Source organism: Microcaecilia unicolor, chromosome 1 (genome assembly GCF_901765095.1).
Source record: "Microcaecilia unicolor chromosome 1, aMicUni1.1, whole genome shotgun sequence".
NCBI classification, from domain to species: domain Eukaryota; kingdom Metazoa; phylum Chordata; class Amphibia; order Gymnophiona; family Siphonopidae; genus Microcaecilia; species Microcaecilia unicolor.
The window spans coordinates 618,286,066-618,313,714 of NC_044031.1; the positions used below are offsets into that span (position 1 = coordinate 618,286,066).

Sequence of the window (27,649 nt, forward strand, 5' to 3'; positions counted from 1 at the left end):
CACTGAAGTGTTTAAACCTGTTGGGTCCAGCGATTTCAAGGTAAATCCACCACTGTTTACTCTGAGGGGAAGAGGTGGCCAAAATAATCAAAAAGAAATTCGGATATTTTATGATCACATCCTGTATTTGAACAACAACATTTTAGAGTGGCTTTTTCTTGAGAGAAAATTTTAAAAGAACTCCTGAGTCCAGCTCAGTTACCCCAGCAGATTAGAACAGTGACAGTGGGTGGTGGTCATGATATATGTGGTTCATGCAAGACCTGTTCTATCACAATGATCACTAATGAAGTTAAGTAGATGGAAAGAAATCCTTGTTTTATCATGTTACAAATTGTAAGAAAGCTGGTGTGATTTACGTGTTACGATGTGTATGCAACAAGATATATGTAGAGAAAACAACGAGATCTTTGCATATACTTATGGCTGAATATTGCTCCTGTGTATCCTTTAGTGAATCTGTATGGAAGTATCACATGGGTTCGATTCATGCAAATGTTGTATACTGGATCACAAACCGCAACAGAGACCGGGAAAGGAATCGTAAGCTCCTACAGAGTGAACGGTGGATTTACCGCTTTAAATCGCTGGAACGAAAGCTGGTGTGATTTACGTGTTACGATGTGTATGCAACAAGATATATGTAGAGAAAACAACGAGATCTTTGCATGTACTTATGGCTGAATATTGCTCCTGTGTATCCTTTAGTGAATCTGTATGGAAGTATCACATGGGTTCGATTCATGCAAATGTTGTATACTGGATCACAAACCGCAACAGAGGCAGGGACAGGAATCGTAAGCTCCTACAGAGTGAACGGTGGATTTACCGCTTTAAATCGCTGGAACCAGCAGGTTTAAACACTTCATTGGACTGGAGTTGTTTTTCTGATTAGTAATATTTACATGCCCTCTGTATTGTTGCGACATGGGATATTTTTCAATTTTGTATCCAATTGACGATGAGCCTTATAGTTTTCACCCAGATGTGAGAATGGTTGTTTTGTTTGGCTATTGAATAGAGTAACGTGGGCATCCTTTTAAAAGTGGCCGCCATATTTTTCTACAAGTGGGAGAAGATAGACAGCAGTAGCCCCGCAGTAAGTACGACGTACAGTGATGTTTATGACCACAATTCCACAATGATTTGAGGATGGTAACCAGCGTTTCTTTCTTCTAGACTGGAGGAGTGGCCTAGTGGTTAGGGTGGTGGACTTTGGTCCTGGGGAACTGAGGAACTGAGTTCGATTCCCAGCACAGGCAGCTCCTTGTGACTCTGGGCAAGTCACTTAACCCTCCATTGCCTGCCGCATTGAGCCTGCCATGAGTGGGAAAGCGCGGGGTACAAATGTAACAAAAATAAAAAAAATAAATATGAATGAAGATCCTCTGAAGAAGCAGATCTAGCGAAAGAGGTGCCTGTTAGGATCTTGCAATTTCAGATAAATGAACAAGCTTTCATCCTCATGTTTTTGTTTTGGATATAAATGTAAAAAATGAAGACAAATTTACAATAGAGACTGTTTGAAGTCAAAATAAATTGTTTTTTGGGGGGTTTTTTGGACCGATGATTGAGTTGAAGCCCGGAGTGATAGAAGCGATTACAACACAAATGGTAGTTATATCACTGGGCGATTTCTGACATATTTCCCCTCCCCTTGTTTCAAAATCAAGTGGATTTGTTGAGGTTCTTTATGTAATGTAGTACATGCAATTGATTTTTCAAGAACATGTTACTTTGCTATTTTTATTTTATAAAGAGTTCTTAGTGCAACCTTTGGTCTGACCTGTATGGCAGATTTTATATTCTGAAAAACAATGAGAGTGGGAAATAGACCAGGCTAACCAGAAACTAACGAGGAGACTTCAATTCATGGTAGACAGTTTATTGGTGAAGACTCGACACAGTACCGTGTTGCGGCAGTTAGCCTGCTTCAGGAGTCTTTATATAAAATACGTAAAACCATCTAATGGTCAATAAATGGTGGTACAAGAAGATGAAGTAATATGGTCTGTAAAAAGATCTTTATGAAAAAAATCTGTGCATTCTGGATTAGGTGAGATGTCGCTTACTTCATCTTCTTGTACCACCATTTATTGACCATTAGATGGTTTTACGTATTTTATATAAAGACTCCTGAAGCAGGCTAACTGCTGCAACACGGTACTGTGTCGAGTCTTCACCAATAAACTATCTAACATCAACTGAAGTCTCCTCATTAGTTTCTGGTTAGCCTGGTCTATTTCCCACTTTTTGTTTTTCTGTTATTTTGTCATGGGATCTCAGTGTTCCTCCGCCTCAGCAGAACTCTACTGAGATTTTATGTTCTAAAATATTTTTAATGCACATATAGAGAGTAATTTAATAAAGGATTTTTCAATTCTGTATATTCATTTTGTTGGAGATGTTTACTTGGAGTTACCATCAATAAAAAATGTTGAAACATAATAAAGGATTTTTCATAAAATTATCCCAGGATTACCTGTGTAAAGTACAATAGTGCCAAGTGGCATATAGTTATTCAGGAGTGGTTTGGATAGAGTCACGATTTACAAATGTAGTGTAGACAATTTGGGATCCTTTTACTAAGCTGCGTTAGGCGCTATCACGTGTCTAACACAACATTATAAAAGCCCAATGTGAGGCGCACTAATACATTCCACGTTAGTTTGGGGATGTGCGCGCTCTAATCGCACGCTAATTGTTTTGAAGGGGCGTGTTAGGGGTGGAGAGTGGGCATTCCTACAATAGCCAGTTAGTGCATCTACATTACTACATGCTAACTGGTTAGTGCACAGATAACATCCCATGACTAACATTCCACAAAATAGGTGGCAGTAAGTGCTCCCATGATAATTCTTAAAAATAGTCATTAGTGCACAGCCATTAATGAAATAAAAAACAAAATCAACAGGGGGGAGGGGTGTTATGGCTATGGTAAAACAGCCGTAGCGCAAAGGAATGACCTGCGTAAGGGCCAAGGCTATTTGTTACTCCAACTTAATAAAAGGACCCCTTTATACATTTAGCATGTGTCACTGTCTGCTGGTTTACTCCTAGTATTTTATAAAGGTACATAGGCACCTATGTGGATGGACAGACTGGAGAGATCATATGGTCTTTATCCACCTTCATTTTTCTATAAAACAGGCTGGACAAAGGCACCTAACTTGGCTACTGCACACAGGCAACCTGTTATAAAATTACCCTCATTACGTTTATAACAGGCTGAATTGTGTTTTTGATATTATTTGCTTTGTTATTTTTTTTCTTAAAGCCTTTTTAGGTAGTAAGAAAAGAAATAAAAATAATGGGATAAAAAAAAAAGAAAAAGGGATAACCTGTATTGAATGACACTGTAGAAAGGCTGTCAAGTAAGGTTTGTCTCTTCAGGGTGTTATTAACATCTGCAATAACATCCTGGGAGATATGGATAATACGAGTAGGAATCTAGCAAAATTTGAAGAATGGGCAAGAATTTGTCAGCTAAAATGTAATACTAAAAACTGCAGATTCATGCTTTTGGGTGGCAAAAACCAAGGGAACAGTAACGTATAGGGGGAGAAGTACTTCTGTGCGTTAAAGACCAGAACTTGAGGGGTTGATTTTATTTTATGTTCTTAAGGTGGCCAAACAGGTAGAAAAGAGGAAACAAAGCCAGATAAGTATCAGGGTACATGATGAGAGAAATAGCAAGCAAGAAAAAGGTGATACTGCCTCTGTATGAGACCTCATTTTGACTTAATGTGTACAGTTCTGGAGACTGCACTTTCAAACAAATATATACAGAATGGAGTTGCTCCACATGGCAGCCTTTGTCAATTTTTATTTATTTAGTTTCTTATATGTTGCCTGAAAGCCTGAAGGCTATTGAAGCACTGTACATTCAGGTATAGTAGGTAATTTTCTGTCCCTGCAGCTCTCAGAGTCAAAGTCTGGATCCAAGGCAATCGAAGGGTAAGTAATTTGCCCAAGATCACAAGCTTGGGGCTCATTTTCAAAGCACTTAGCCTTCCAAAGTTCCATAGAAAGTGCTGCAGTGGAATTTGAATTGGGCTCCCCTAGTTCTCAGCCCGCTGCTTTAACCATTAGGCTACTTCTCCTCCTCCATATGTATAATTTTGAAGACAGGCAGGAGGAGAGAGATGACGATAAACACAAGTATCTACATGGTATAAAATACACAGGAAGCAAACCTTTTTCAACTGAAATTAAGGGAGCATAGGACGAAGGTCAAAGGGGGTAGACTCATAAGTAATCTAAGGAAACAATTCTTGACAGAAAGGGTGACGATTAGGACTGTACCTGAAATGAAGAAAGCATCTGGCAAGCACAAACACAAATTTGTAAGGAGAGGAAAGGACCATAGAACTTATTTTGCATGGATAGGAAGACCAGGCGGACCATATGATCCTTTTCTGCCATCATTTTCTATTTTTCTACAAGCATAAAGGACCCTTAGTTCTGAGAGAGTGTCAGAGATAAACTTGGTCAAGCACAAAGTATTCATCACTGTGGGAAGAGAGGATTTTTAAAGCCTATGATAAACAAAGAGGATCAACAACTACATCTGTCACACACAGAATCCTGTCTCGGGTACATTTTTGTAATTTTCAATCACAAATTCCTTTAGATATACACATGCTACAAGCTACCTATAAAACAAATTATAAATGGTTTAATATTATGTGGTTAAATAATGCTATTGTTGTAATATGGTCTGGACACTATTACTGGTAAAGCCTTCAACAAATACATTTTACTATTGGCTACTTTTACCCAGTTGTTAAAGTGAAGCATGGCAAGCAAAGTGTGTAGCTGTTAGCCTTCAGCACTATTAAGTTTTTATAACAAAAAAATAAAAAAGGAAAGGGTTGCCAGAAAATATGGTAAAGGTGGTTATCTTAGCAGAGTTTAAAAAAGGTTTAGACAGCTTCCTAAAGAAAAAGTCCATTGACCATTAATAAATTGGACTTGGGTAAAAACCACTATTTATTTCTGGGATAAGCAGCATAAAATGTTTTGTACTTTTTTGGGATCTTGCCAGGTATTTCTGACCTGGATTGGCCACTGTTGGAAACAGGATGCTGGGCTTGATGGACCTTTGGTCTGTCCCAGTATGGCAATACTTATGTACGTGTGTACTTAGAAAATAAGGTGGTACACCGTTTACATTACCATTTTGTTTTTATTGCTGTTGTGAGAAGCGTTATAACAAAAGTTTTAAAAATAGATATACAGAATTGCTTTTGTATTAGAAACATCATTTTGTTAAAACACATAACAGAAATATAAAACAAAGTCACAGGGATAAGCTATATAATGTGCCAGCCATGCCAGACCTCTCCCATTTCTGCAGAAATTACTATTAAAATGATGGACAATTTCCAACCTGAGAAAATATGGCTTCTTGATTGAAAAAAAAAACAAAAACAATTAAATATGGGTAAAATTGACTCAAACCACAGCTAGAAATGTTTAAGTATTTGAATCTAGGACACCTACACCGGAACAATGGCATAAAGTTAAAGGGATCAAAAGGGGAGGGGGGAATATAAAGGATCAAAACTGTCAACAGTCAGGAATGAAAACGACCTTGCATCCTCAAATCTAGACAGATTTGCGTTAGATAATTTTGCATATGCCGGTCTCCAATGCATGCGAATATATGCATACATATTATGGATACCTAAGTAGTAGACATCACTCCATCCTGTACCACCTCTGGGAATGACACAGACCACACAGGCCCAGAGCCAACCATCTTTGCCGGCTCCTCCAGCCGCCCTCTCCCCATTGACCTTCACCCCCGTCCCGAGTACACCCGGCTTCCCAAGACCGCACAGCTCCTCCCCGCCTCTGCAGCCCCTGCTTACGCCCCTCCCCACTCACCCGTGGCACCACCGGCCAAACAGCCCGTGCCGGCTCCAGAAGACCCCTCCGCAGCGAGGCCCGCAGGCCCAGGGACACCGCCGCCATCTTTCCAGCCGCCCTGTGACGTCAGCACGGCGCGGTCGCCTCACCTCTGGCCAGCTTCCGGTTTGACAGGGAGCAGGCTTGCGCCTGCGTACAAAGACACTGCCCTTCACCTTCCTGAATCCTGAGGGAGTCGGAAGTGAGGCGTGGGGTCTGTTTGACGCTGTTCCTTACTCACCACCATTCACTAGCAATCCTTCATTTGTGCTATAACCATTGCCCACTGATTAAGGAGGAGATGATAATAATTTGTGGATCCCAAATACATACATACTGTTCTGTTAAAATATTGTTATACTGCTTCTCCACAATGAAAGCCAGTCACAATCTTACAACTGTAATCCTCAGTCCCTATTATAATGAGCATTACCAAAATATCACGAGATACAGTGCCGGTCTTTGCAATTGCGGGACTCTGTGCAGACCAGTTCGGTGGTCCCCCCCGTCCCACCTAGCCCCACCCCTTCTTGACAAGATGTGTGTTTAAAACATTTTTTTTTTACTTCAAATAAAGACAAAATCAAGCAAAACTTGTACAGGAAAACATTCAAATATGCACAGTGCTATCATAGGAAACCTTTGGGTTTAAAAAGCTATCAATAGAAATCAAACAAAATAAAACATGGAAAAGAAAATAAGATGATACCTTTTTTTATTGGACATAACTTAATACATTTCTTGATTAGCTTTTGAAGGTTGCCCTTCTTCGTCAGATCGGAAATAAGCAAATGTGGTAGCAGATAGTATATGTAAGAGAAACATCAAAGCACTCTGTCAGACTGTCAAAGTGATGCTTTGATGTTTCTCTTATATATACTATCTGCTACCACATTTGCTTATTTCCGATCTGACGAAGAAGGGCAACCTTCGAAAGCTAATCAATAAATGTATTATGTCCAATAAAAAAAGGTATCATCTTATTTTCTTTTCCATGTTTTATTTTGTTTGATTTCTATTGATAACCTTTAAGAATGGACTAACGCGGCTACCACACCTCTCTACTTAAGGTTTAAAAAGCAAAATCATGAGCATGTAAGGACTGGGTAAATTAATTAAACCAAATCCCCTTAATATGTAATACTAGTAAAACATGCCCGTTTCTTGCGTTAATGAAACGGGCGCTAGCACAGTTTCCTTCCAAACCTCCCCCCCCCCCCCCGCCCTACTCACCCCTTTCGGCGTTCTGATGGCACTGCCCGCCATTGTTGCGGACCTCGGCATGCCACCTTCAATCTGCTGCGTCGTTGGTTGTGAAGCCACTGACGCCATTGCTCCGCCCTCGTCATCACGTTTGACGCGAGGGCGGGGCCCCAACACAGTGTTTTCGGTGGCTTCACCACCACGAAGGCTTCGAACCGGAAGGAAGTGCCCGGAGGACCTCACAGTGACGTCAGTGTCCTCAGAACGTTGAGGGTGAGTTTTATTATATAGGATTTGGTAGCAATAATGAAACAGTGATTGAATATTCACATAGGAAGCGGCCTAAGCCAACAGATTTATTTTCCTCTGAACATAATTAACTTTGTATGAAATTGGCTGCTAATAGTGTGCTGAACTGGACAACTTGGCACATTTAGACTGACTGGACAGTTTTGCACAAAGGAAACCCTTCTCTCATTCAATACCTTCTCTGTGAAATAGTAATAATAATAAAAAAGGGAAGTGCATTTTTATAATATACCACTGCATTTCACAAAGCAAAAGGAGCAAGTTCCCACTTGCCATCTTTTTTTCTTTTGATATAGGCAGAAGAATAAAAAAAAAAAAAAAAGATTTTAAATGCTCCCAGGTTTCAATCTAATTAATGTTTAATGTAGGATAAAATGCCATAAATAAGTAAATAGATAGACAGAAACTCTGGATGTTGAGCACCTGATTCTCATATAATGTCTGTTTAGTGGCCCTTTACCAGGAGAAAATAAAATCTCTGCACAAATATAATAGTACTAGAGTATCCCTTTAACTACTACTACTTTAACCAGCCCCTCCAAATGACACAGATATTACCTTGATTTTCTTTTTTAATAGTATCCTTCCCTCCTCTCTTCTCCCCTCCCCTCCTCCCCACTCCCCTGAGCCACAGGGTTCCCTCCTGGCACATACCTGAAGCCACCCTGATGGTCTAGTGGAGTTGTCGGGGTGGGGGGGCATAAAAGATCCACAGTCGTTCCTGCCTGCTGCCAGCGCTGACCCTCTTACTGCCACATCTTCTTTAAAATAGCTGCCGAGACTTCCAACAGTGGCCTGAAGTCTTGCGAGGCCACCACTGAAAGCCTCAGCAGCCATTTTCAAACAGCGATGCGTTAGCAAGAGGGTCAGCGCCGGCAGCGGGCAGGAAAAACTGGGGAACATTCCTGCCCAGAAGATTCCACTAGACCACCAGAGTGGCTTCAGATATGTGCCGGGGGAAGGCACCCTGCGGCTCGGGGGAGGAGAGGCAAATGCAATAGCAGGGAGCAGGAGGGATCACAGCAGGGCCCCTGGAAACACAAGGCCCTGTGCGACCCGCCCCTGTCTAAGACCGGCCCTGATGAGAGAACTCTCCAGAGTTATCGGGGGAGGGTTCTGAGGTTGTGGGTGGTAAAGGATACAGCTCAAGGGGGTGGGTTCCTACTTTCTGATTGCTGAATGACAGTAGTGGAGGAGTTAGGAGTTAAATGTTAGTGCTGGGGTTTGCAAAAAGTCTTTGGTTTCGTCTACCCCTGCTGGGACCCTTGAGAAGAGGGGGGTGTCCTGGATGGGTTCAAAAACTAAGGTTGACCAAAGGGGGAGGTTTTTGCCACTAAAGCATTAACCATGAAGTGAGAAGAGTGCTCCAGTGTTTCCAGATGGCAAAAATATTTCCAGTCCTAAAGTAGCACATTAATATAAATATTAATAAGGTCAATATGAATAAAATAATCGTACCCATAATCATCAGAATCAGCAGCAGCGGAGTTTAAAAAAGGTCTGGACGGCTTCCTAACAGAAAAGTCCATAGACCATTATTAAATGAACTTGGGGAAAATCCACTATTTCTGGGATAAACAGTATAAAATGTTTTGTACTTTTTTGGGATGCTCTTCAATATCGGCTGTTCTCTATGCAGTGCCATGTTTCGCCTTGTCAGCGTCTTCAGGAGAACATATTCTTATTTCTATTGTCAACCTCTTTTGCTCGGTCAACTCGGGGGAGTTTGGTCATCAAGTTCCTCCCCTCAACCGGGACTTGATGGGTTGAGGGGAGGAACTTGATGACCAAACTCCCCCGAGTTGACCGCGTGAAAGAGGATGACAATAGAAATAAGAACATGTTCTCCTGAAGACACCGACGAGACGAAACGTGGCACCATGTAGAGAACAGCCAATATTGAAGAGCATATATGAAGACATTTTACCGCACTGACAGCACAAGTACATGAACAGCTCCAGCAGCACCAATTGAAGATCTAGGCACATATGGACCTGCCATAACATAAGTACAACGCCTCTACCATTAACTGACATTTGAACTAAATAAAAGATCAATATTACACTAAACTGAGCACTGCAATTTTATAAAATAAAAAATATTATATAAATGAATAGACTGGTATAAAGTATATTTGCTAAGATTTAATGCAAAAAAATACAGGATCATGCATTTCGGCTGCAAAAACCTGAGGGAAGGGTAGTTTAGGGGGTGAAGAACTTTTGTGCATGAAAAATGAACGAGACTTGGGGGTGATTTAGAAGGATGCTTAGGTGCACAGGGAGAGGAATGGCTAGTAGTAAAAAGGAGTTGATGATGTCCCTATATAAGACTCTGGTGAGACCTCATCCTATATAATAATTCTGACCTCCAACGTTCTAATCTTACTGCCTGTGTCCATGGCTCCTTCGGAGTTGCTCAGCTTAGGCTGCATAGTCGGTCTGACATCACCGTTACCATTATGCTGTGAACTTCAGAACCCACGATAAAAGAAAAAAAAACATTCCATGCCTCACAGCTGATCCATGTCCAGCGACCCTCCTCTCTCCCCTGCCGCCCCTGCAGCCACCCATGTCCAGCGACCCTCCTCTTTCACCTGCCTCCCCTCCAGCCACCCAGGTTGTGTAGTGAATTCTTCAGGGCAAGCAGGAAAGATCCCTGGTCCTGCCTGCCCGTTGCTGGCGCTGACCCTCCCCTGCTGCCGGATCGCTGTTCAAAATGGCTACCGACACAAGGGCGGTCTCCAAAACTACAACAGAAGTCTTGCAAGTCCGCCATTGGAAGTCTCAGCGGCCATTTTGAACAACAATCCGGCAGCGGGGGAGGGTCAGCGCCAGATCCAGCATCAGGCAGGCAGGACCGGGGATCTTTCCTGCCTGCCCCGAAGAATTCACTACACAACCTGGGTGGCTGGAGGGGAGGCAGGTGAGAGAGCAGGGTTGCTGGACATGGGTGGCTGCAGGGGGGGCAGGGGAGAGAAGAGGGTCGATAGACATGGGTGGCTGCAGGGGAGGAGGAGGGTCGCTGGACATGGGTGGCTGGAGGGGGCAGGGGAGAGGGAGGGGGTGAGGGGGGTGCTGAGACCAGAGAGGTGGGGGTGGAAGGGGATCCTCAGACCATAAAGGGGGGAGGGGCACACACTCAGTCACTGTCTCTCTCTCACATACACTCTCTCTGACACACTCTCACTCTCTGTCACACACACACACACACACTCTGTCTCTCACACAAACACACACGCACTCTCTCTCTCTCTCAATCTCTCTCTGACACACACACTCCATATCTCACACACACTCCGAGGAAAACCTTGCTAGCGCCCGTTTAATTTCTGACAGAAACGGGCCTTTTTTTACTAGTTTACAATATTGTGTACAATTCTGGAGACCGCACCTTAAAAAAGATAAACAGGATGGAGTTGCTCCAGAGTGTGGCTACAAAAATGGTCAGTGGTCTTTGTCATGAAGTGTATGGGGTCAGACTTAAAGATTTCAATATGTACACTTTGGAAGAAAGGTGGGAGAGGGCAGATATGATAGAGACATTTAAATATCTATGCAGCATAAATGCACAGGAAGTTTATTTTTATTGAAAGGAAGCTCTGGAACAAGGGGGCATAGGATGAAAGTGAAAGGGGAAAGACTCAGAAGTAAACTGAGGAAATACTTCTTCATTGAAAGGGTGGTGAATTTGTGAAACGGCCTCCTGGTGGAGATGAAAACAGTATCTGAATTCAAGAGAACTTGGGACAAGTACATAGGATCTCTAAGGGAGTAATAGATGGCATGGATTGGCAAACTGGATAGGCCATATAGTCTTTATCTGCCTACACATTTCTATGTTTCAGACCTGAATGCAACCACCAATACTTGCAGGTGGCCACACTGATGTTTTCTAAAAGGCTCAGTTAACTTCCATTGACTCATTCATCTGTAATGGCTGTGTTTCAGAAACAGTGGTTAAGACTTGGGAATGTAGTCAGGTTAACTGGAGGAGATGGCAGGTAACCTAACACAAGCACTAAGATGACTTGACTATACTCACCAGCTAAGGGTAAAAGTTATCAGGTATGAACTTCTGCAGGCTGTCAAGCTTGTACAGCTGACATTTAGGAGATAACCTTACCACAATGCAGAGGAAGGGCGATGACCAGAGCTAGAGCTGTGCAGGTGGTAAAATATATTTTAATTCAAATATTTATATACTGCTTAGACCTAAGTGGTTTGCAGTTTCATTTTACAGGTGCTGACTCTGTGCATAGTGGGCTCACAGTCTAAGTAGTACATTGTACTACTGTTGTACCTGGGGTAACTGAGGGTTAAGTGACTTGCCCAGGGTCACACACAGCTGCAGTGGGAATTGAACCCGGTTCTGCAGGTCTGGAACCCACTATACTAATCATTAAGCCGCTCCTCCAGTCAAGGATTAACAGCTAAAGATTCCTTAGCTTCAGCAGTGTTGATAGGTGGCCAACTGGGCAGGCTAAAGGGCCTTCATTTGCCAACTCTACTCATTACCGCTGGTACAATGAAGTGTGGCATACAGTCACATGAAGATATTTGGTTTCTCATGAGGTCTTCCTTGATAATTGAAGGAGGCTCAAGGCCAGTGATTATTCCATTCTGGTAATCAGATTGTCTATGATGAACTGGAACCTGGAGTGAAGGTGTAGCCCAATGGTTAGTGCAATGGTCTGAACTGGGCTCGATTCCCACTGCACCTTCTTGTAACTCTGGGCAAGTAATTTAACCCTCCATTGCCCCAGGTATCCACAGAAAGGTGGGACATCAAATCCCATTCCCTTTAACTGATGAAGCCAATCCTGCTTTCATTGGGTAAAACCAATCTCTTATTATTATGTGGAGCTCCAACTTCAGTCTATTCCTTTCACATGAAAAATAAAAAGTACAAAATGTGTAAATGTATGTATTTTTTAAATTTTATTTGCCTCCCTTTCCAAGGACCCAAGCCACCCTGTGAATAAAAACAATGTCTGAACGGATTCTCACCCAAGGCATTCTGAAAACCGCAGACCTCTTACCATTTATAACTCATGTACAAGTCCTGCAATGCACTACAAAGAAGTTTAAAACAAGCAGTAGAGGAGATCACGCGAGACATGAGCTGAACAGCAGCGAGTTGCTGGAGCTCCGAGTCCCATGCCCGATAATTAGCGATTCTCGCGGACCCAGACCCAATATTGACGGGGACAACAACCCCACATATGGACAGATACCTGAGGAACACATCTGGGACGATGGCACAAAGATCATCAAAGAAAGAAAAGCCAGAGAAAGCAAAGACGGACAGCCCCGAGAAATCCAAAATGGCGGAGGCTGACGCAACGCAACCCGGAGGATTTTCTGAAGCACAGCTCCTGCAGCTCACCGCGGCAATGGTAAGAGCCTGGGACCCCAAATGGGCTGAGATGGAACAGAAGCTAGAGACCCTGGCCGCGCAGTCAGATGGTATAGGGACGAGAGTGGGAGATCTGGAGACCCGAGTGTCTGCCTTGGAGGACGATAGCAGAGGCTACAGCCCTGAAATAGCAAACCTCACAAAGCAGCTAAAAGAGAGCCATGAAAAACTGGAAGAGTTAGAAAATCGTTCCAGAAGGAACAACATAAGAATCGTCGGACTAGCAGAGAAGGTTCCGGAACGGAACTTAACGTGTTGGCTTGAAGATTGGCTTGCAAAAGAACTGGCACTCACAGATACAATAGGCCCACTAATAATTGAAAGAGCACACAGAGTTGGGCGGAAATCAGAAGATAATACACGACCGAGAGTGGTAGTGGCCAGAATCTTCAATTATCGACACAAGATGGAGATTTTGCAAGGCTTCCGTATACGTCGAGATTCTTTAAAACATGAGGGGAACAGAGTCTTAATTTTTCAAGATTTTTCTACAGAGGTACAACAGCAAAGGCGCCAATTTCACCCATTATGTGCAACCTTAGCAAGGAAGGACATACGATTTTCACTGAGATTTCCAGCCACATTAAGGATGTTAATTGGAGGCCAATGGAAATCATTCAAGGAAGCAGCGGCAGCAACAGCGGCAGCGCAAGAAGCTGGACTAATCAACGCCAAGTGAGGCAAAAAACGAATTTGGGGACGCGAGACCATCAACAAGCGCACTAAACAATGGAACAGAAGGGCATGGACTCATGGGCGTAAGTGATCTCCACATTCCATCTTCAAGACCTAGAGGATGGAGCCAGGGAGTTTAAGGGGGAGGAAGGGAAGGGAGGGAGATAGGGGGGATAGGAACATGCCTTCACACACCACAACAGAAAAGAAGTAGATAGAGAAAAGGAAAAGAGAAAACGTATATAAAGGTCCCACAGGGCAAGCAACATGCCAGTTAAAATAATAACATGGAACATAGGGGGGGGGGGGTAAGCTCCCCAATCAAACGGGCAAAAATACTGACTGCCCTGAAAAGACATCAGGCAGACATAACATGCATTCAGGAGACCCACCTCAATGATATAGAACACAAAAAGCTAAAAAGGACGTGGGTGGGGGAAGTTTTTGCAGTACCTGCGCAAGGGAAAAAGGGAGGGATAGCAATACTTTTTCGTAAAGGATTAACATACAGGGCGACACTGCTGGCCACTGGGAAAGATGGACGATATATCATACTAAAAGTGTGGTTGCCTGGTCTAGAACTCAGACTAGTGGCCCTTTACGGCCCAAACAACTACGAGCCAAGCTTCTTAAGGACATTAATAAGTAAGTGTATCACGGAAGGAAAGGAGAAGCTGGTAGTAGTAGGGGATTTTAATCTGGTATTTGATTCCCAGATAGACTGCTCAAACAGTACCTCACCACACCATTCTGGGAAAAGGGCTAAAGAGATGACCTTATTCACAAGGGAACTTAACCTAATTGACATATGGAGAACATTTCACCCCCTAGATAAGGAATACACACACCGATCGAGAGCACATGGTTCACAATCCCACCTAGACTACATATTGGTAGAATGTACAGTCTTTCCACAGATGGTAAAAGCAGAAATAGGCCCAGAAGAAATTTCGGACCATGCTTTTGTGTGGGTGGAAATTGAGACACACGCAGACAAAGAAAGGGGTAGAGGATGGAGATTTCCAACACATCTATACTCAGACCCAAAGTTTGCAAAATACCTTGAGATTAGATGGGAAGAATATACACAGAACAACATCACACATGCACAAACACAGCCTATTCTATTTTGGTCGGCCTCAAAGGTGGTCCTTAGAGGGGACATTATTGCATATAGCAGCAAACAAAACAAACGCAGAATAGCGGGAATCATGATGTTGGAGGAAAAACTCAAAAAAGCACAGAAAGCACACGCACGGAGGCCGTCAAAAGACACCATAGACATTTTAAAGTCAACACAAATAGCACTCAATTCGTTACTGCATGAGAAAGAAAGTAGGTCCGCACTGTTCTATAAATATAGATTGCATAAGTTTGGTAACAAAACAAGACGATTATTGGCAAATATAATCAAAAACCAAGGAGGCCCTAGAGCAGTGACTACCCTAAGAGATAAATCAGATAAAATGACTAATGATCATAAGCAGATTGGTCAAATTTTTACAGAATATTTTACCACGTTATATAAGAGCCAAGAGAGTGTACAAGGGGAGGAACTTATAAACTACCTCCAAAACTCTAGACTTCCAAAAATGCAAGATCAACAGGTAGAAGACTTAAACGCACCCTTGACTTTAAAAGAATTGCAAAAGGCAATTAAGACACAAAAACTCCGATCAGCCCCAGGTCCAGACGGACTCCCAGGGGAATACTACAAATTACTGCCCCCTGAAGCCCTGACACACCTACTAGGCTACTTTGAAGAGGTGATTCAAGAAGGCCGCCTCCCAGCTTTTGCTAACACAGCTTTAGTAACACTAATTCCAAAAGTAGGAAAGTCACCAGAGAGACCTGGGTCTTATAGACCCATATCATTATTAAATGTCGAAATAAAACTACTGGCAAAAATTATGGCGGATCACCTGGCGGCGTGTCTGCCTGACATTGTCGGTCCTGAGCAGGTTGGGTTTATTAGAAATCGGAGAGCGGCCCACAATGTGAGGAAACTACTGCTGGCGATGGCAACATGTAAAGTTAGAGATATTCCAGCTTGGGTAATAAGTCTAAACACCGAAAAAGCGTTTGATCAAGTAAATTGGACTTACCTATTCCAGGTTTTAGCAATGGTAGGCATAACAGGGTGGTTTGCCAGAGCAATAAAAACCTTATACACGGACCCCAGAGCCAGTGTGATCATAAATGGGCAGAAGGAGAAAGAATTCCCCATACAAAGAGGCACCAGGCAGGGGTGCCCACTCTCGCCACTGTTGTTTGTGCTAGCAGTGGAACCATTGTTGAAACAATGAATGCAAGACAAAGCAATACAGGGAATAGAGGTGACAGGTCACCGGCTGAAAGTGTTTGCATATGCAGACGATCTACTATTATTTCTAACCAACCCCAAATGTTCTCTAGAGGTGGTACTGAGTGGGATAGAGAGGTTTGGAGAATATTCAGGGCTCAGACTGAACTACACTAAATCATATGTTCTCCCAATCAATGCAGAAGCAGTGGGAACCTGGAAAGGCCCGCAACACTTAACGTGGACTCAGAGACCAATCACATACCTAGGAATTAAATTACCCGCAGATCTGGGAGAGCTTTATAAAGAGAACGTTAGGAGGTTACTAAAAGAGACTGAAGAGAAGCTGGCTATGTGGAGATCACTGCCCGTAACACTCTTAGGACTGATTGCCCTTTATAACATGACCATAGTACCCAAATGGTTATATGTATTCCAAACTATCCCACTCTACTTAAAGAAAAAAGATGAAAAGACCTTGAACAAAATTTTACAGAAATTCCTTTGGCAGGGGAGAAGGGCACGTTTGCCCGTATCCACCTTAACAACTCCGGTGGAATACGGAGGATTGGGATTATTGAGCATACGACATATGACCGTGGCTTGTGGAATGCGCCACATTAACGACTGGTTCTGTGGGACAGAGGATTTTTCTAACACAAGTTTGGAATTACAAGTGATGCCAGAGATTCATTTCACAAATTATCTACATGCGGGAGGTGGCCCCATACCAGAAATTTTCAGGTATTCGTGGATAATGCCGTCAGCTAAAGCCACATGGAACTGGATATGCCGGTTACATAAGTTCTCAACAAGAGTGACACCATTTAGGTCAATATGTGGAAATAGAAGTTTTGCACCTGGAAACATGTATGCGGTGTTCCACAGATGGAAAAATAAAGGAGTGATATACCTTCTACAGGTGCTCAACCGCGAGGGTAAGATAAAATCATTTTTGGAGCTGCAGAAAGAGTTTGACCTTGCAGCATCAGACGAATTTCATTATAAGCAGCTCAAACACTATGTTCAGAAGACGTTCAGGAAGAATTGGCATCAGCATTTTCTATGGAGGCGCAGCAAAAAGTCCCACTCACATATCACCATCGTCACATCCGAGATACCGCAGCGGAACTGGATTATAAAGGACTGGCTGAACAATGGAATAAGGACCTGCCGGTCAAGATACAAGCTTCACAGTTACAAACACATATCCTCTCCATCAGACAATTAACTAAAGCAGCGTGCCATTGGGAATTACAATATAAATTCGCATTGAGACTATACATAGCCCCTCGAAGAGCCTTTCATATGGGTGTGTCCCCGTGGGGCTCATGCCCAAAATGTGGAAAAGAAGGAGCGATGTTAGGACACATGTTCTGGACCTGCCGGAACGTTTGGAAATTCTGGAGAAACATTACAACATATGTCTCACAGTTATTGAACACGTCTTGGAGGTGTGAGGCGACTTTGTTGTTTGGCCAACCACGGTTGAGCATACCCAGCCCTGGGGGGCTCAAAGAGTTTGTACTTAAAACCACCATCGTAGCTAAGCAGGTCATTCTGTCAGAATGGATCTCAGCCAAATCACCCACAAGACAACAATGGAGAAGCAAGATGTTGCACCTAATGAGAGTAGAACGGCAAGGGATTCACAACCTAGACTCAGAGACTGGGAAGGAATTCCAAAGGTGCTGGACTCCCTTTTGGTCGACACTAACCCCAACAGCCCGTAGTTACCTTCTGAACTTTTGAACCTTCAAAGACAATTAATGGGACATACGTTAAATAAGAAGTGTAGATAAGATCAAAGATGTTGTTGATGTGAAGGATTAGTGGGAAAGTAGTTCAGTTCTAAAGGGAGAAGGGGGGGGGGTAAAGGGGGGGAAGGGGGGAGGGTGGGGGAAGAAAATGAAAAGTGGCAATACCGTTGAACTAATGTTAAAACGGGGAAAAGAAAACGGTTGTGGAAAGGTTTTGTACACAATATGGTCATTTTTCCCGGACACGGAATGAAGTGTCTTGGGTGTTGTTAATTTCTGAATGGTTTGTCATTTGAATAAAAAAGATTGAAATATAAAACAAGCAGTAGACTGCCATCCCAGCAGTTTATATATAACTAGTAAAAAAGGCCTGTTTCAGTTTTTAAGGAAACGGGCGCTATCAAGGTTTTCCTCGTAGTGTGTATGTTTGAGAGAGTGTGTGTGAGAGAGAGAGTGACTGTGAGAGTGTGTGTGTGTCAGAGGGAGAGTGAGAGTGGGTGCGAGTATGTCTGTGAGAGAGTGTGTGTGTGTCAGAATGACAGTGTGTGCGAGTGCATATGTGAGACACAGTGAGACCGAGAGTTTGCTGAACCCCCTTCCCCTCCTGTCTGAGTTCCTGAAACCCCTCCCACTTCTTCACAAGTGAGTTCCAGGACCCCCCCTGCCACTTCTTCCCATTTCCCCTCTCCCCCCCTCTCCGAGTTCCAGGACCCCCTCCCCCTCTTCCCATCCCACCCCCACCCCCTGATCCAGGACCCCCCTCCCCTTCCAGCTCCAGGACCTGCCCCTACCCTTCCAGTTGATTTCCAGGAATCCCCTCCCCCCATGTCATTTCAGGACCCCACCTCTGTAGTTTCAGGACCCCCTTCCCCCCCCCCGTGTCAGTCTTGACCCTCCCTTCCCTCCCCTGTCGTTTCAGGACCCCCCTCCCCACCTCCTGCACATTTTTATCTCCCGCATGCTTTGCACAGCCTCTTTCTTTCGCTTGTTTCAGCTGTTCCTGTGGTCCAGCCCTCAAGGGTGGGACCACACGAACAGCCGAAGCATAAGCGAAAGGACCCCCTTCCCCCCCCCCCGTGTCGTTCATGGCCCCCCCCCCTTCCCTCCTCTGTTGTTTCAGGACCCCCCTCCCCACCTCCTGGACTGTAGGGATGCCGCTTCACACAGCCTCTTCTTTTGCTTCTGTTTCAGCTGTTCCCTCAAGGGCGGGACCACATGAACAGCAGAAACAGAAGCGAAAGAAGAGGCTGTATGATGCAGATGACGTCACTGATCTACTGCCGGAATCAGAACACGGAGCCACGGTCCCAGGAAGAGACCGAATGTTGGAGGTGAGAATTATTATATAGGAAGTGTTGGTAGGGTGATAACTTGGGCTTCTGGTGTTGACTGTCTGCAGGCGTCCTTATTGCTCTTTTCCATACCTAACAATCAGTAATCTCAGCACAACTAATTGTGTCTATGCTGAATACTAATCATGCCCAGGTAGCCTGATTTAAAATAGGAAAGGAGTTTCAGACAATTCCACAGGAATTTTGAACTCCAAAAAGCTATCTGCATTTCCCTAATATTTAGCCATCAGCAGACCAGCAGGATAAATTTTAGGTTGTCTCTTTCTTACAAGGAAGCCTTTCCCTCATCATTCCCCAAATCTGAATTCCACTTGAGACAGCAGCAGCTTTGGTGAAATTCCTTTGGAGGGAGGGGAGAATATGCCTCAGGATTAGGACACCAGAAAGTAGTGTTACGTCGTCACTTTTTCTAGACCCAATCTCTTGTGCATGTGCGCGTGCACGCTTCTACAAAGACTATCTGAAGGACTATCATACCTCATGATGACAGAATGAACACAACACAAAAATAACTCTGCCAATCACATGATATAAACCTCATCTTTATTTCCTTTCTCCCCTCCGTGAGCCAGACACATGACACCACTCATCTTTTTTTTATCCATGCAGGTCAGCCACAGGACCACTGCTGGCAGGGGTAACACTGAATGTCAAATCACACTTACCTTTAAAAAATATATATAAATACATTTTCAGCATCAGTAAGCAGACCTAACTGAGCATTTAACAAAACCACTACTCCTGTCCAGACAAAACAACTTTTTCAGTTCTTCCAGGGATGCTCCTCCTCTGGTAAAGGAAAGCTATGGGCCTTGCAGCTTAAGTGCTGCCAAGGAAGGACAGAGGTCACATATTTCATTTAATAGATATTAAAATGCCCAGCTGAAGAGACCTGACCCATACCACCACAAATGTAACTGCAGCCAGAATCCTCATGGCACTGCCACTGCCCCATGAAGTTCTGCAGGGACTAAGCCCAGACCGTGGAGCACACATACACTGCTCATTTCCAGAAAACAATGTTCCAGAGCTGAAGCCAGCAGGGGTAGACAAAGAAAGCTATGAAGGGAAAGACTATGGAGCCGTAGAGGTAGTGGTCCAGCATGCCTCCAGCTATTGCCTGCAGGAAGAGCTGCCAGCACTCAAGTACGCTCAGGGGATATTCATTGAGTTCTTTGTACAGGAAGATGCTGAAGAAGAGGGTGGTGGCTGGAGTGACCACAATCAACAACACAGCATAGAGAACTCTGCAAAAAAAAAAAAAAAAAATAGAGGGACAGAGAATAGATGGTTAGAACAAAGAAACTGAAGTATGCCAAATACCAGCAGATGATAATATTAAAATCAGGTTCCCATTTTACACATCACTATCAAAAAGGCCAATCAAAACGATTGGAAACCTGGGTCTCTTGCCTTCTTCAACCCCCCCCCCCCCCCCCCCTAATCAGTCACTGGTATTTGTTTTTAGCAGACAGGAATCTGGCTAACTGCTAGCCTTAGAAGGAATGGGCTCCCCATCAGCTATGCAGCTCAGTGCTCCTAGCATAGCTGGGTTGGGAGATGCAGATTACACATGCACAGTCTGACATATTGTTGACAAATACTAATAGGGCACCTGTACAATGATACACTTCCTGTCAGGCAGAGGGCATGACCCAGCAGCACTCCTGAGCATGGGCCTGTAGAGGAAGACCACAGTATTGCTGAAATGCTGTATAGCTTCAGGAGCAAGTAGTGCTGAAAGTACGGAGGGAAAAATGAAAAAAAGAAAACAGACCCTGGCAAACCAATAAAATGTAAAAACAAAAACAAAAAACAAACAACAACAACAACAACAACAGGTTTTAACCTAATCATACACAAGGACACAATAAAAAGGGAGGGGGGAGCGTGGCATCAGATAGGCATAAAGCAAGATATAAGATCTAATAGCGCACAGCTATTCCAGAAAACATGAATCAAATAATGACACTCCCCTCCAAAAAAAAAAACAACTACTCAACTTGGAAGTGCTGTACGCACTGCTGTGCTAACAACTTCAGCAAAGAAACACACCCGACAACCACATCAATCATTTACTGGCGTTTTGGTCTGTGACCTGCGTCCGGGGTAAATGGTGTTAGCCGCTCCAATGTTTTAAACCACTAAAGGATATAAGAACAATCAGGCAGCCAGTTGTTTAAAACATTGGAGCGACTACTGCCATTTACACCAGACGCAGGTCATAGAACGAAACACCAGTAAACGATTGATATGGGGTCGAGTGTGTTACTTTGCTGATGTTGCTAGCATGGCATTGTGTAAAGCACTTCCAAGTTAAGTAGTCGCTGTTTTTTTCATTTTATTTCATTATTTGATTCATGTTTTTCATGTTTGTAAGGTTTTCTTGTGAAGTTAAATAAATTTTGGTTGTAGTATGGTGGGACACTGCAGAAAGTATGGTGAGACACTGCGTGGGACAGGCATAAAGGAATCCTGTGCAGAAGGAATGGATCCACAGAAGCTTAGCTGAAATTGGGTGGCGGGGGGAAGAGGGGTTGGTGGTTGAGAGGCTAGGATGGGGGAGGGCAGACTTATAAGGGGTCTGTGCCGGAGCCAGTGAAGGGAGGCGGGACTGGTGGTTGGGAGGCGGGAAATACTGCTGGACAGACTTATACGGTCTGTGCCCTGAAAAAGACAGGTACAAATCAAGGTAAGCTCTGAACTGAAAGTGACAGCCCAGCACTGCAAAAAGTAGAAACCTCCGATGTGGTGGCCAAATGGGTATATGCAAGTACATCTCCTTGAGATAGAAGGTGGTGAGAAATTCTCCTGCTTGAACCGAGGCTATGAGTGTTCTTAGTGTCTCCATGCGAAAGTGGGATACTCGGAGGCAGCAGTTCAGACATTTGAGATCCAAGACCAGATGAAAGGTGCCTTCCCTCTTTGGGACAATGAAGTAGACAGAGTATCTGCCTTGTCCCTGTTCGGCCTGGGGAACTGGAACAATGGCCTGGAGTGCCAGCAAGGAATATACGATGGCCTGAATCTTGACCGCCTTGGTTCCCTTTCAACAAGAAAAATTCAAGGAGAGGAGCAATCGAGCAGGAGAACTCCAACTTGTAACCTTCTGTATAAATATCCAGAACCCATTGGTCCACTCTCAGCCCTGTGTCCTGTGAAACCCATTCTGCTACAGGTCATGAATGTTTGGATGCATCGGGAAGGCCTTAGAAGGATCTCTAAGCCCCCTCATGATCAATGAACATGGAACTCCAGACACCGAAGCAGAAGGCTCCTCAATGGAAAGCACTGCCAGTGCCTCAGAAATAAGAGTACTGAGCCTCTCATTATGAAACAACCTTAGTACTTTTGGGTCATCTCCCTCCTCTAACAGCTCCTTCAATGACAGCTCCTCTGAATAGACTGAGGAGATGCAGAGACAGACCTCTAGGAGATGAGGCTAAACAAGGTCTCATAGGAGCTGAAATTGCAGCAGGGCGAGAAACTGAATCACCTTGCAGCAACTCCAATTGTCCCTGCTTCAGTAAATAGGCCTGGTGTAAGAGCAATAAAAACTCTGGAGAAAACAAAGACCCAAGTGCAGCTGAATGCTGTCAGGCCCTGAGGCTGTAAAATGGTGGCTGTGCTCAACGAATGATCAGACAGAGGTTGCTCCTCACTGCCAGTCAGCCCCAACAAAATGGTGCCTGTTCTCATGCTCTCCTGCATCAAGCTGTGCACTGGCTCTGCCAGTGAGCCTGAAGACATTGACAGGATGCTGTGCCATATCTGAAGATGTGCTGCTGCTCACTGTTTACTCCACGTGCTGCAGGATTCACGGCTTGTACGCACTGCAATGCCCCGACCCTGGCAGGCGGGTCCCAAAGAAAACACTGCTTAACTGACTCACATTCACTCTATCACCAACTCAGCAGCACGTGTCCCAAGTGGCGAGTCTTGGTTTTGGAGACTGCACCAAGTAGAATTTGCAGCCCTCCAAGTGGTTCCGAGTCAAACTTTAGTTGGACCTACCACTGCCGGCTGCTCCTCTAAGCTCATAGTCTCCACAAGGCTTACCACAGATGAAAAAGGCTCAGGCCCGACATTCTGTCCTACACTCTCCAGCAAACCTCTTTCCTTTTCCTCTCTTTTTTTATTTTTTTTTAGGTTGTTGTGCATGAAAAGGCCAGCTCTACAGGAAACAGGGAAGAGAGGGAAGAAGTAAATTTGCACGGCACCACAGACAGGTCTCTGCAGACTCAAGCCACTTGCAAAGCTCAACTTGAGACCAATTGACGAACTGGACCAGGAGCAAAGCACTCAAAACCAGAGGCTGAAAAGTGTGTCCATCCACCCTGCTGGAGACAGAAAATACTAAGAAGATGGACTGGATGCCAAGAGAGAGAGGTCTCAACTCCGTTTTCAGTCCTCTACCTGCTGGTTGATGGAGCCAACTATTCCACAGGTTCTGGAATAGTGGGAAGCTACATAATGGAAATAAATTTTTAAAGAAATTTACAAGAAAACAAATCTTCCCTTGTAGCCCCTGCACAATATCACTTATAAAAGTGCTGAAGAGAATCAGCCCCAGAACAGATCTCTGAGGCACACCACTGATCACCCTCTTGTTTCTTAGAATGAATGTCTTTACCACCACCCTCTATGGCTTATCATTTATCCAGTCTCTCACCAATTTTCACCTTGTGACCTGGCCCTATGCTGATCAGGTTGCGTATCTGAAACAGTAACAAAGGACTCCGTCCTTTGATACTGTTTCACATACACAACCTGATCAGGCACTCAACCCTCACCTAATTCTACTACTACTACTATTTAGCATTTCTATAGCGCTACAAGGCATATGCAGCGCTGCACAAACATAGAAGAAAGACAGTCCCTGCTCAAAGAGCTTACAATCTAATAAACAAAAAATAAAGTAAGCAAATCAAATCAATTAATATGTACAGGAAGGAGGAGAGGAGGGTAGGTGGAGGCGAGTGGTTACAAGTGGTTACGAGTCAAAAGCAATGTTAAAGAGGTAGGCTTTCAGTCTAGATTTAAAGGTGGCCAAGGAGGCGAGTGGTTACAAGTGGTTACGAGTCAAAAGCAATGTTAAAGAGGTAGACTTTCAGTCTAGATTTAAAGGTGGCCAAGGATGGGGCAAGATGTAGGGGCTCAGGAAATTTATTCCAGGAGTAGGGTGCAGCGAGACAGAAGGTGCGAAATCTGGAGTTGGCAGTAGTGGAGAAGGGAACAGATAAGAAGGATTTATCCATGGAGCGGAGTGCACGGGAAGGGGTGTAGGGAAGGACGAGTGTGAAGAGATACTGGGGAGCCGCAGAGTGAGTACATTTATAGGTTAGTAGAAGAAGTTTGAACAGGATACGAAAACGGATAGGGAGCCAGTGAAGCGACTTGAGGAGAGGGGTAGTATGAGTAAAGCGACCCTGGCGGAAGACAAGACGGGCAGCAGAGTTTTGAACCGATTGGAGAGGGGAGAGGTGACTAAGTGGGAAGCCAGCAAGAAGCAGATTGCAGTAGTCTAAACGAGAGGTGACAAGGGTGTGGATGAGGGTTTTGGTAGAGTGCTTGGAAAGAAAGGGGCGGATTTTACTGCTGGGCAGACAAGATGAATCATTTTGGTCTTTTATCTGCACTGATTTAGTAGGGTACATACACAAAAGGAGCGTGGTCGGCCAAAAGAAAGGGGTGAAAGAAGCAATTTTTGCTGAAGGACCCAACAGTTTGTGTTTCAACGGGATGAAATTGTTATTCTAACAGAAGAAAAATTGCTTCCTCCACCCCTTCCTGTGGTCGACCATGTTCATTGGTGAACCAATGAAAATTTTAATCCTTTAATTCCCCAGTATTTATAGCACCTCTTCCTTTACCAGTCATTCAATCAATTTCCTGCTACTGGGGTCAGACAATTGTCAAATCTCCTTCTTGGTCTCACATTTGTTGAGAATCACAGAACAGATCTGATTTAGGAAGAAAAAAAGTGAAGGTGGATGCCTACCTGGGCCCTACCGGTTGAACAGCTGCTGCCACAGGTACCATGGTAACAGCCAATAGGAATCCTAGGGAAAAGTTAATCAGTACGATGCACCCCAGCTGCACAGCCAAATACAGCAGCGAAATGAGCTTTAGCATCATCCAGCCTCGCTCGGTGCCTGCCCCTGTCAGGACCCTGCAAGTGAGAAACAGAGATTAATTATAACAGAAATACTGATGGTGAGGCCCAGAGAAAATCTTCAGCCTTCTGAGGTGTGATAAAGCAGCACTTGCATCATTCTCTTATATATATGCCTGTGAATGTGTGTTTGTATGTACTTTTACATCTCTGCACAAACAGATTTTGACCTGGAAATTATCTCCTGTTCTTCTGGACTTCCAGCTCAGTTAGAGCAGGCCCCATGTGCCTTCATTTGTAAACCACCAGGGAATTTCTCCCCCTCTGTTTACATGCAAACTCCCTTCCCAATGTATCCATTCTGGTTACTGCACTGACAGAGTACATGCACTGGGGCTCCTTCAGAGCTCTAATCAAGGGCCCTAAACCCAGCATCTGGGGGTAACTCTTCAGCAAGAACTAGAGCTCTTTCCCTCTGCAGCCTGTGAACACTGCCACTGCAGCACCTCCAGCTTCATCAACCAGAAGAATGAACGATCAAACCAGTCCACAACCCAATGCAGCCATATTTAACAAAATATGAGAGTCAGCACCACATAGTGGTTAGTGTGGTGGACTTTGGTCCTGGGGAACTGGGTTCGATTCCCACTGCAAGCACAGGCAGCTCCTTGTGACTCTGGGCAAGTCACTTAACCCTCCATTGCCCCAGGTACAAATAAGTACCTGTATATAATACGTAAGCCACACTGAACCTGCTATGAGTGGGAAAAGCGCGGGGTACAAATGTAACTAAAATTAAAAAAATAATAATAAATATAGTCTTATTTTATCCCTGAAAGACTGCAGACTGGAGATGCTGAGACTGCAGGAACTGAAAGACATGACTGCCCAATGCTACTGTACCATGGAAATTTCAGCCCTCGGATATTCCATTCCGTCTGTCCTTTACCTGTGCGTGTTATGTGGGAGAGCGAGTCCGGCTACGTATATGGCAATGACAGTCAGGACCACAGCTTCAGATTCTGACACTGGAAAGTGTTCTGTGGCCAGGTGCTGGCCCATGATTGGCAAGTAATAAAGACTCAGTCCAGTCGCATGACAGATAACAACAGGTGCCACCAATGAGAGGATCCCATTCCCAGGCTTCGATTCCTAAAGACAAGCAAAGTAAAGGGAAGGAGAAAAACCAACAGATGAAAAGAGCATCTCATCAAATTCTGCTGTCTGCAGTTTTTGCCCTTCTGAGATCCTGGAAAACCAGTTCCAGTCACATTCTGCTGGAACCATACTGGAACTTTCATGCCCCTGACATATGAACAATCATCACTTAGGGAACGATGCAGAAAGCCACAGGATACAGCTGAAATCCAGTAGCTTTAACATGCGGCATCTACGCCAAAATAAACCACAAGGATGCAGTGAGCAATGAGTGCAGTAATCCATAGCTCATGGATTCTATTAGGTGTACAAAACCCCAGCCTGACCACTAGAATACGCTACTTACGTTCCTGTGCCTGATCTTCTAAATGCGTTTGGCTGAAATCCCGTGCCCAAGCCGACTTCATACATTTCAAATTTTTGCTGACTTCCTTCTAGTCTACTTTCACTTGCCAAACAAGACTAGTATATTTGTTTGATAAACTCTCTTGGCTCAAACCCTCGACATCTCTTTGCCACACTGAACTCTCTACTCAAAGTGCTTTCACCTCCAACCCCCTCTCACTTTCTCCCCAAACAAGATTCACAAGATTAACCTTGAGTTCTCAACCAAGCCACCTCCACCTCTCCTTCCCCCAGTCCATTCTGTCAACCCTCCTTCAAACCCCGCCATCTTTTCTGAAATCACTGAAACGGAAACTGCACATTCTTTCCTCCCCCAAACTGACTACCTGTTCCTCTGATCCTATTTCCACCCATCTACTCAGCACTCTCTGCTACTATCATCCCTTTTATATGTCATATCCTCAATCTTTCACTTTCCACTGCAACTGTTCCTAATGTCGTCAAACATGCCATAATTACACCACTCCTCAAAAAATCCCTTCATTGGATCCAAGTTCCTGGAGGAGAAGTCCATAGTCTATTATTTAGATGGACATGGGGGAAGCCATTGCTTGCCCTGGAATTGGTAGCATAGAATTTTGCTACTACTTGTGACCTGGATTGGCTATTGTTGAAAGCATGATACCGAGCTAGATGGATCTGTGGTCTGACCCAGTATGGCTATTCTTATGCCCTTCCAACTATCAAACCATCTCCTTCCTTCCTTTCTTATCCAAGCTACTTGAACGTGCTTTTCATTTTGAGCTATTCTTGATCCACTTCAATCTGGCTTTCACTCTCTACATTCAACTGAAACAGCCCTTGCTAAAGTCTCCAATGACCTGTTCCTGGCCAGATCCAAAGGTCTTTATTCTATCCTCATACTTCTCCATCTATCTCTGCTTTTGACACCGTTGACCACCACCTATTCCTTGATGTACTGTCCTCACTTGGATTTCCGGACTCTGATCTTTCTTGGTTTTCTTATCTCTCGCATCACACTTTTAGTGTATACTCCATGGATCCTCCTCCACTTCTATCCTATCAGTTGGTATACCTC

The 27,649-nt window shown here is 44.1% G+C and overlaps 2 protein-coding genes across 4 annotated transcripts in view; both read right to left on the reverse strand.

The window, feature by feature from the left end:
• LOC115481057 (cytochrome c1, heme protein, mitochondrial) overlaps positions 1 to 6,014 on the reverse strand; it is a 56,631-nt gene extending 50,617 nt beyond the window's left edge. Inside the window, exon 1 of the mRNA XM_030220058.1 lies at positions 5,893 to 6,014. Within this exon, the coding sequence (XP_030075918.1) occupies positions 5,893 to 5,979 (87 nt within the window). The 5' untranslated portion in view covers positions 5,980 to 6,014. The remainder of the gene's footprint in view (positions 1 to 5,892) is intronic.
• A 13,436-nt stretch (positions 6,015 to 19,450) lies between these two features.
• The window catches only part of GPAA1 (glycosylphosphatidylinositol anchor attachment 1), a 93,340-nt gene continuing 85,141 nt past the window's right edge, over positions 19,451 to 27,649 (reverse strand). For all 3 annotated transcript variants that reach the window (XM_030220069.1, XM_030220079.1, XM_030220087.1), the window contains 3 exons: positions 25,997 to 26,199; positions 24,934 to 25,104; positions 19,451 to 20,179 (listed from right to left, as the gene is read on the reverse strand). In XM_030220069.1, coding sequence (XP_030075929.1) covers positions 19,936 to 20,179; positions 24,934 to 25,104; positions 25,997 to 26,199 — 618 coding nt within the window. In that variant the 3' untranslated portion in view covers positions 19,451 to 19,935. The remainder of the gene's footprint in view (positions 20,180 to 24,933; positions 25,105 to 25,996; positions 26,200 to 27,649) is intronic.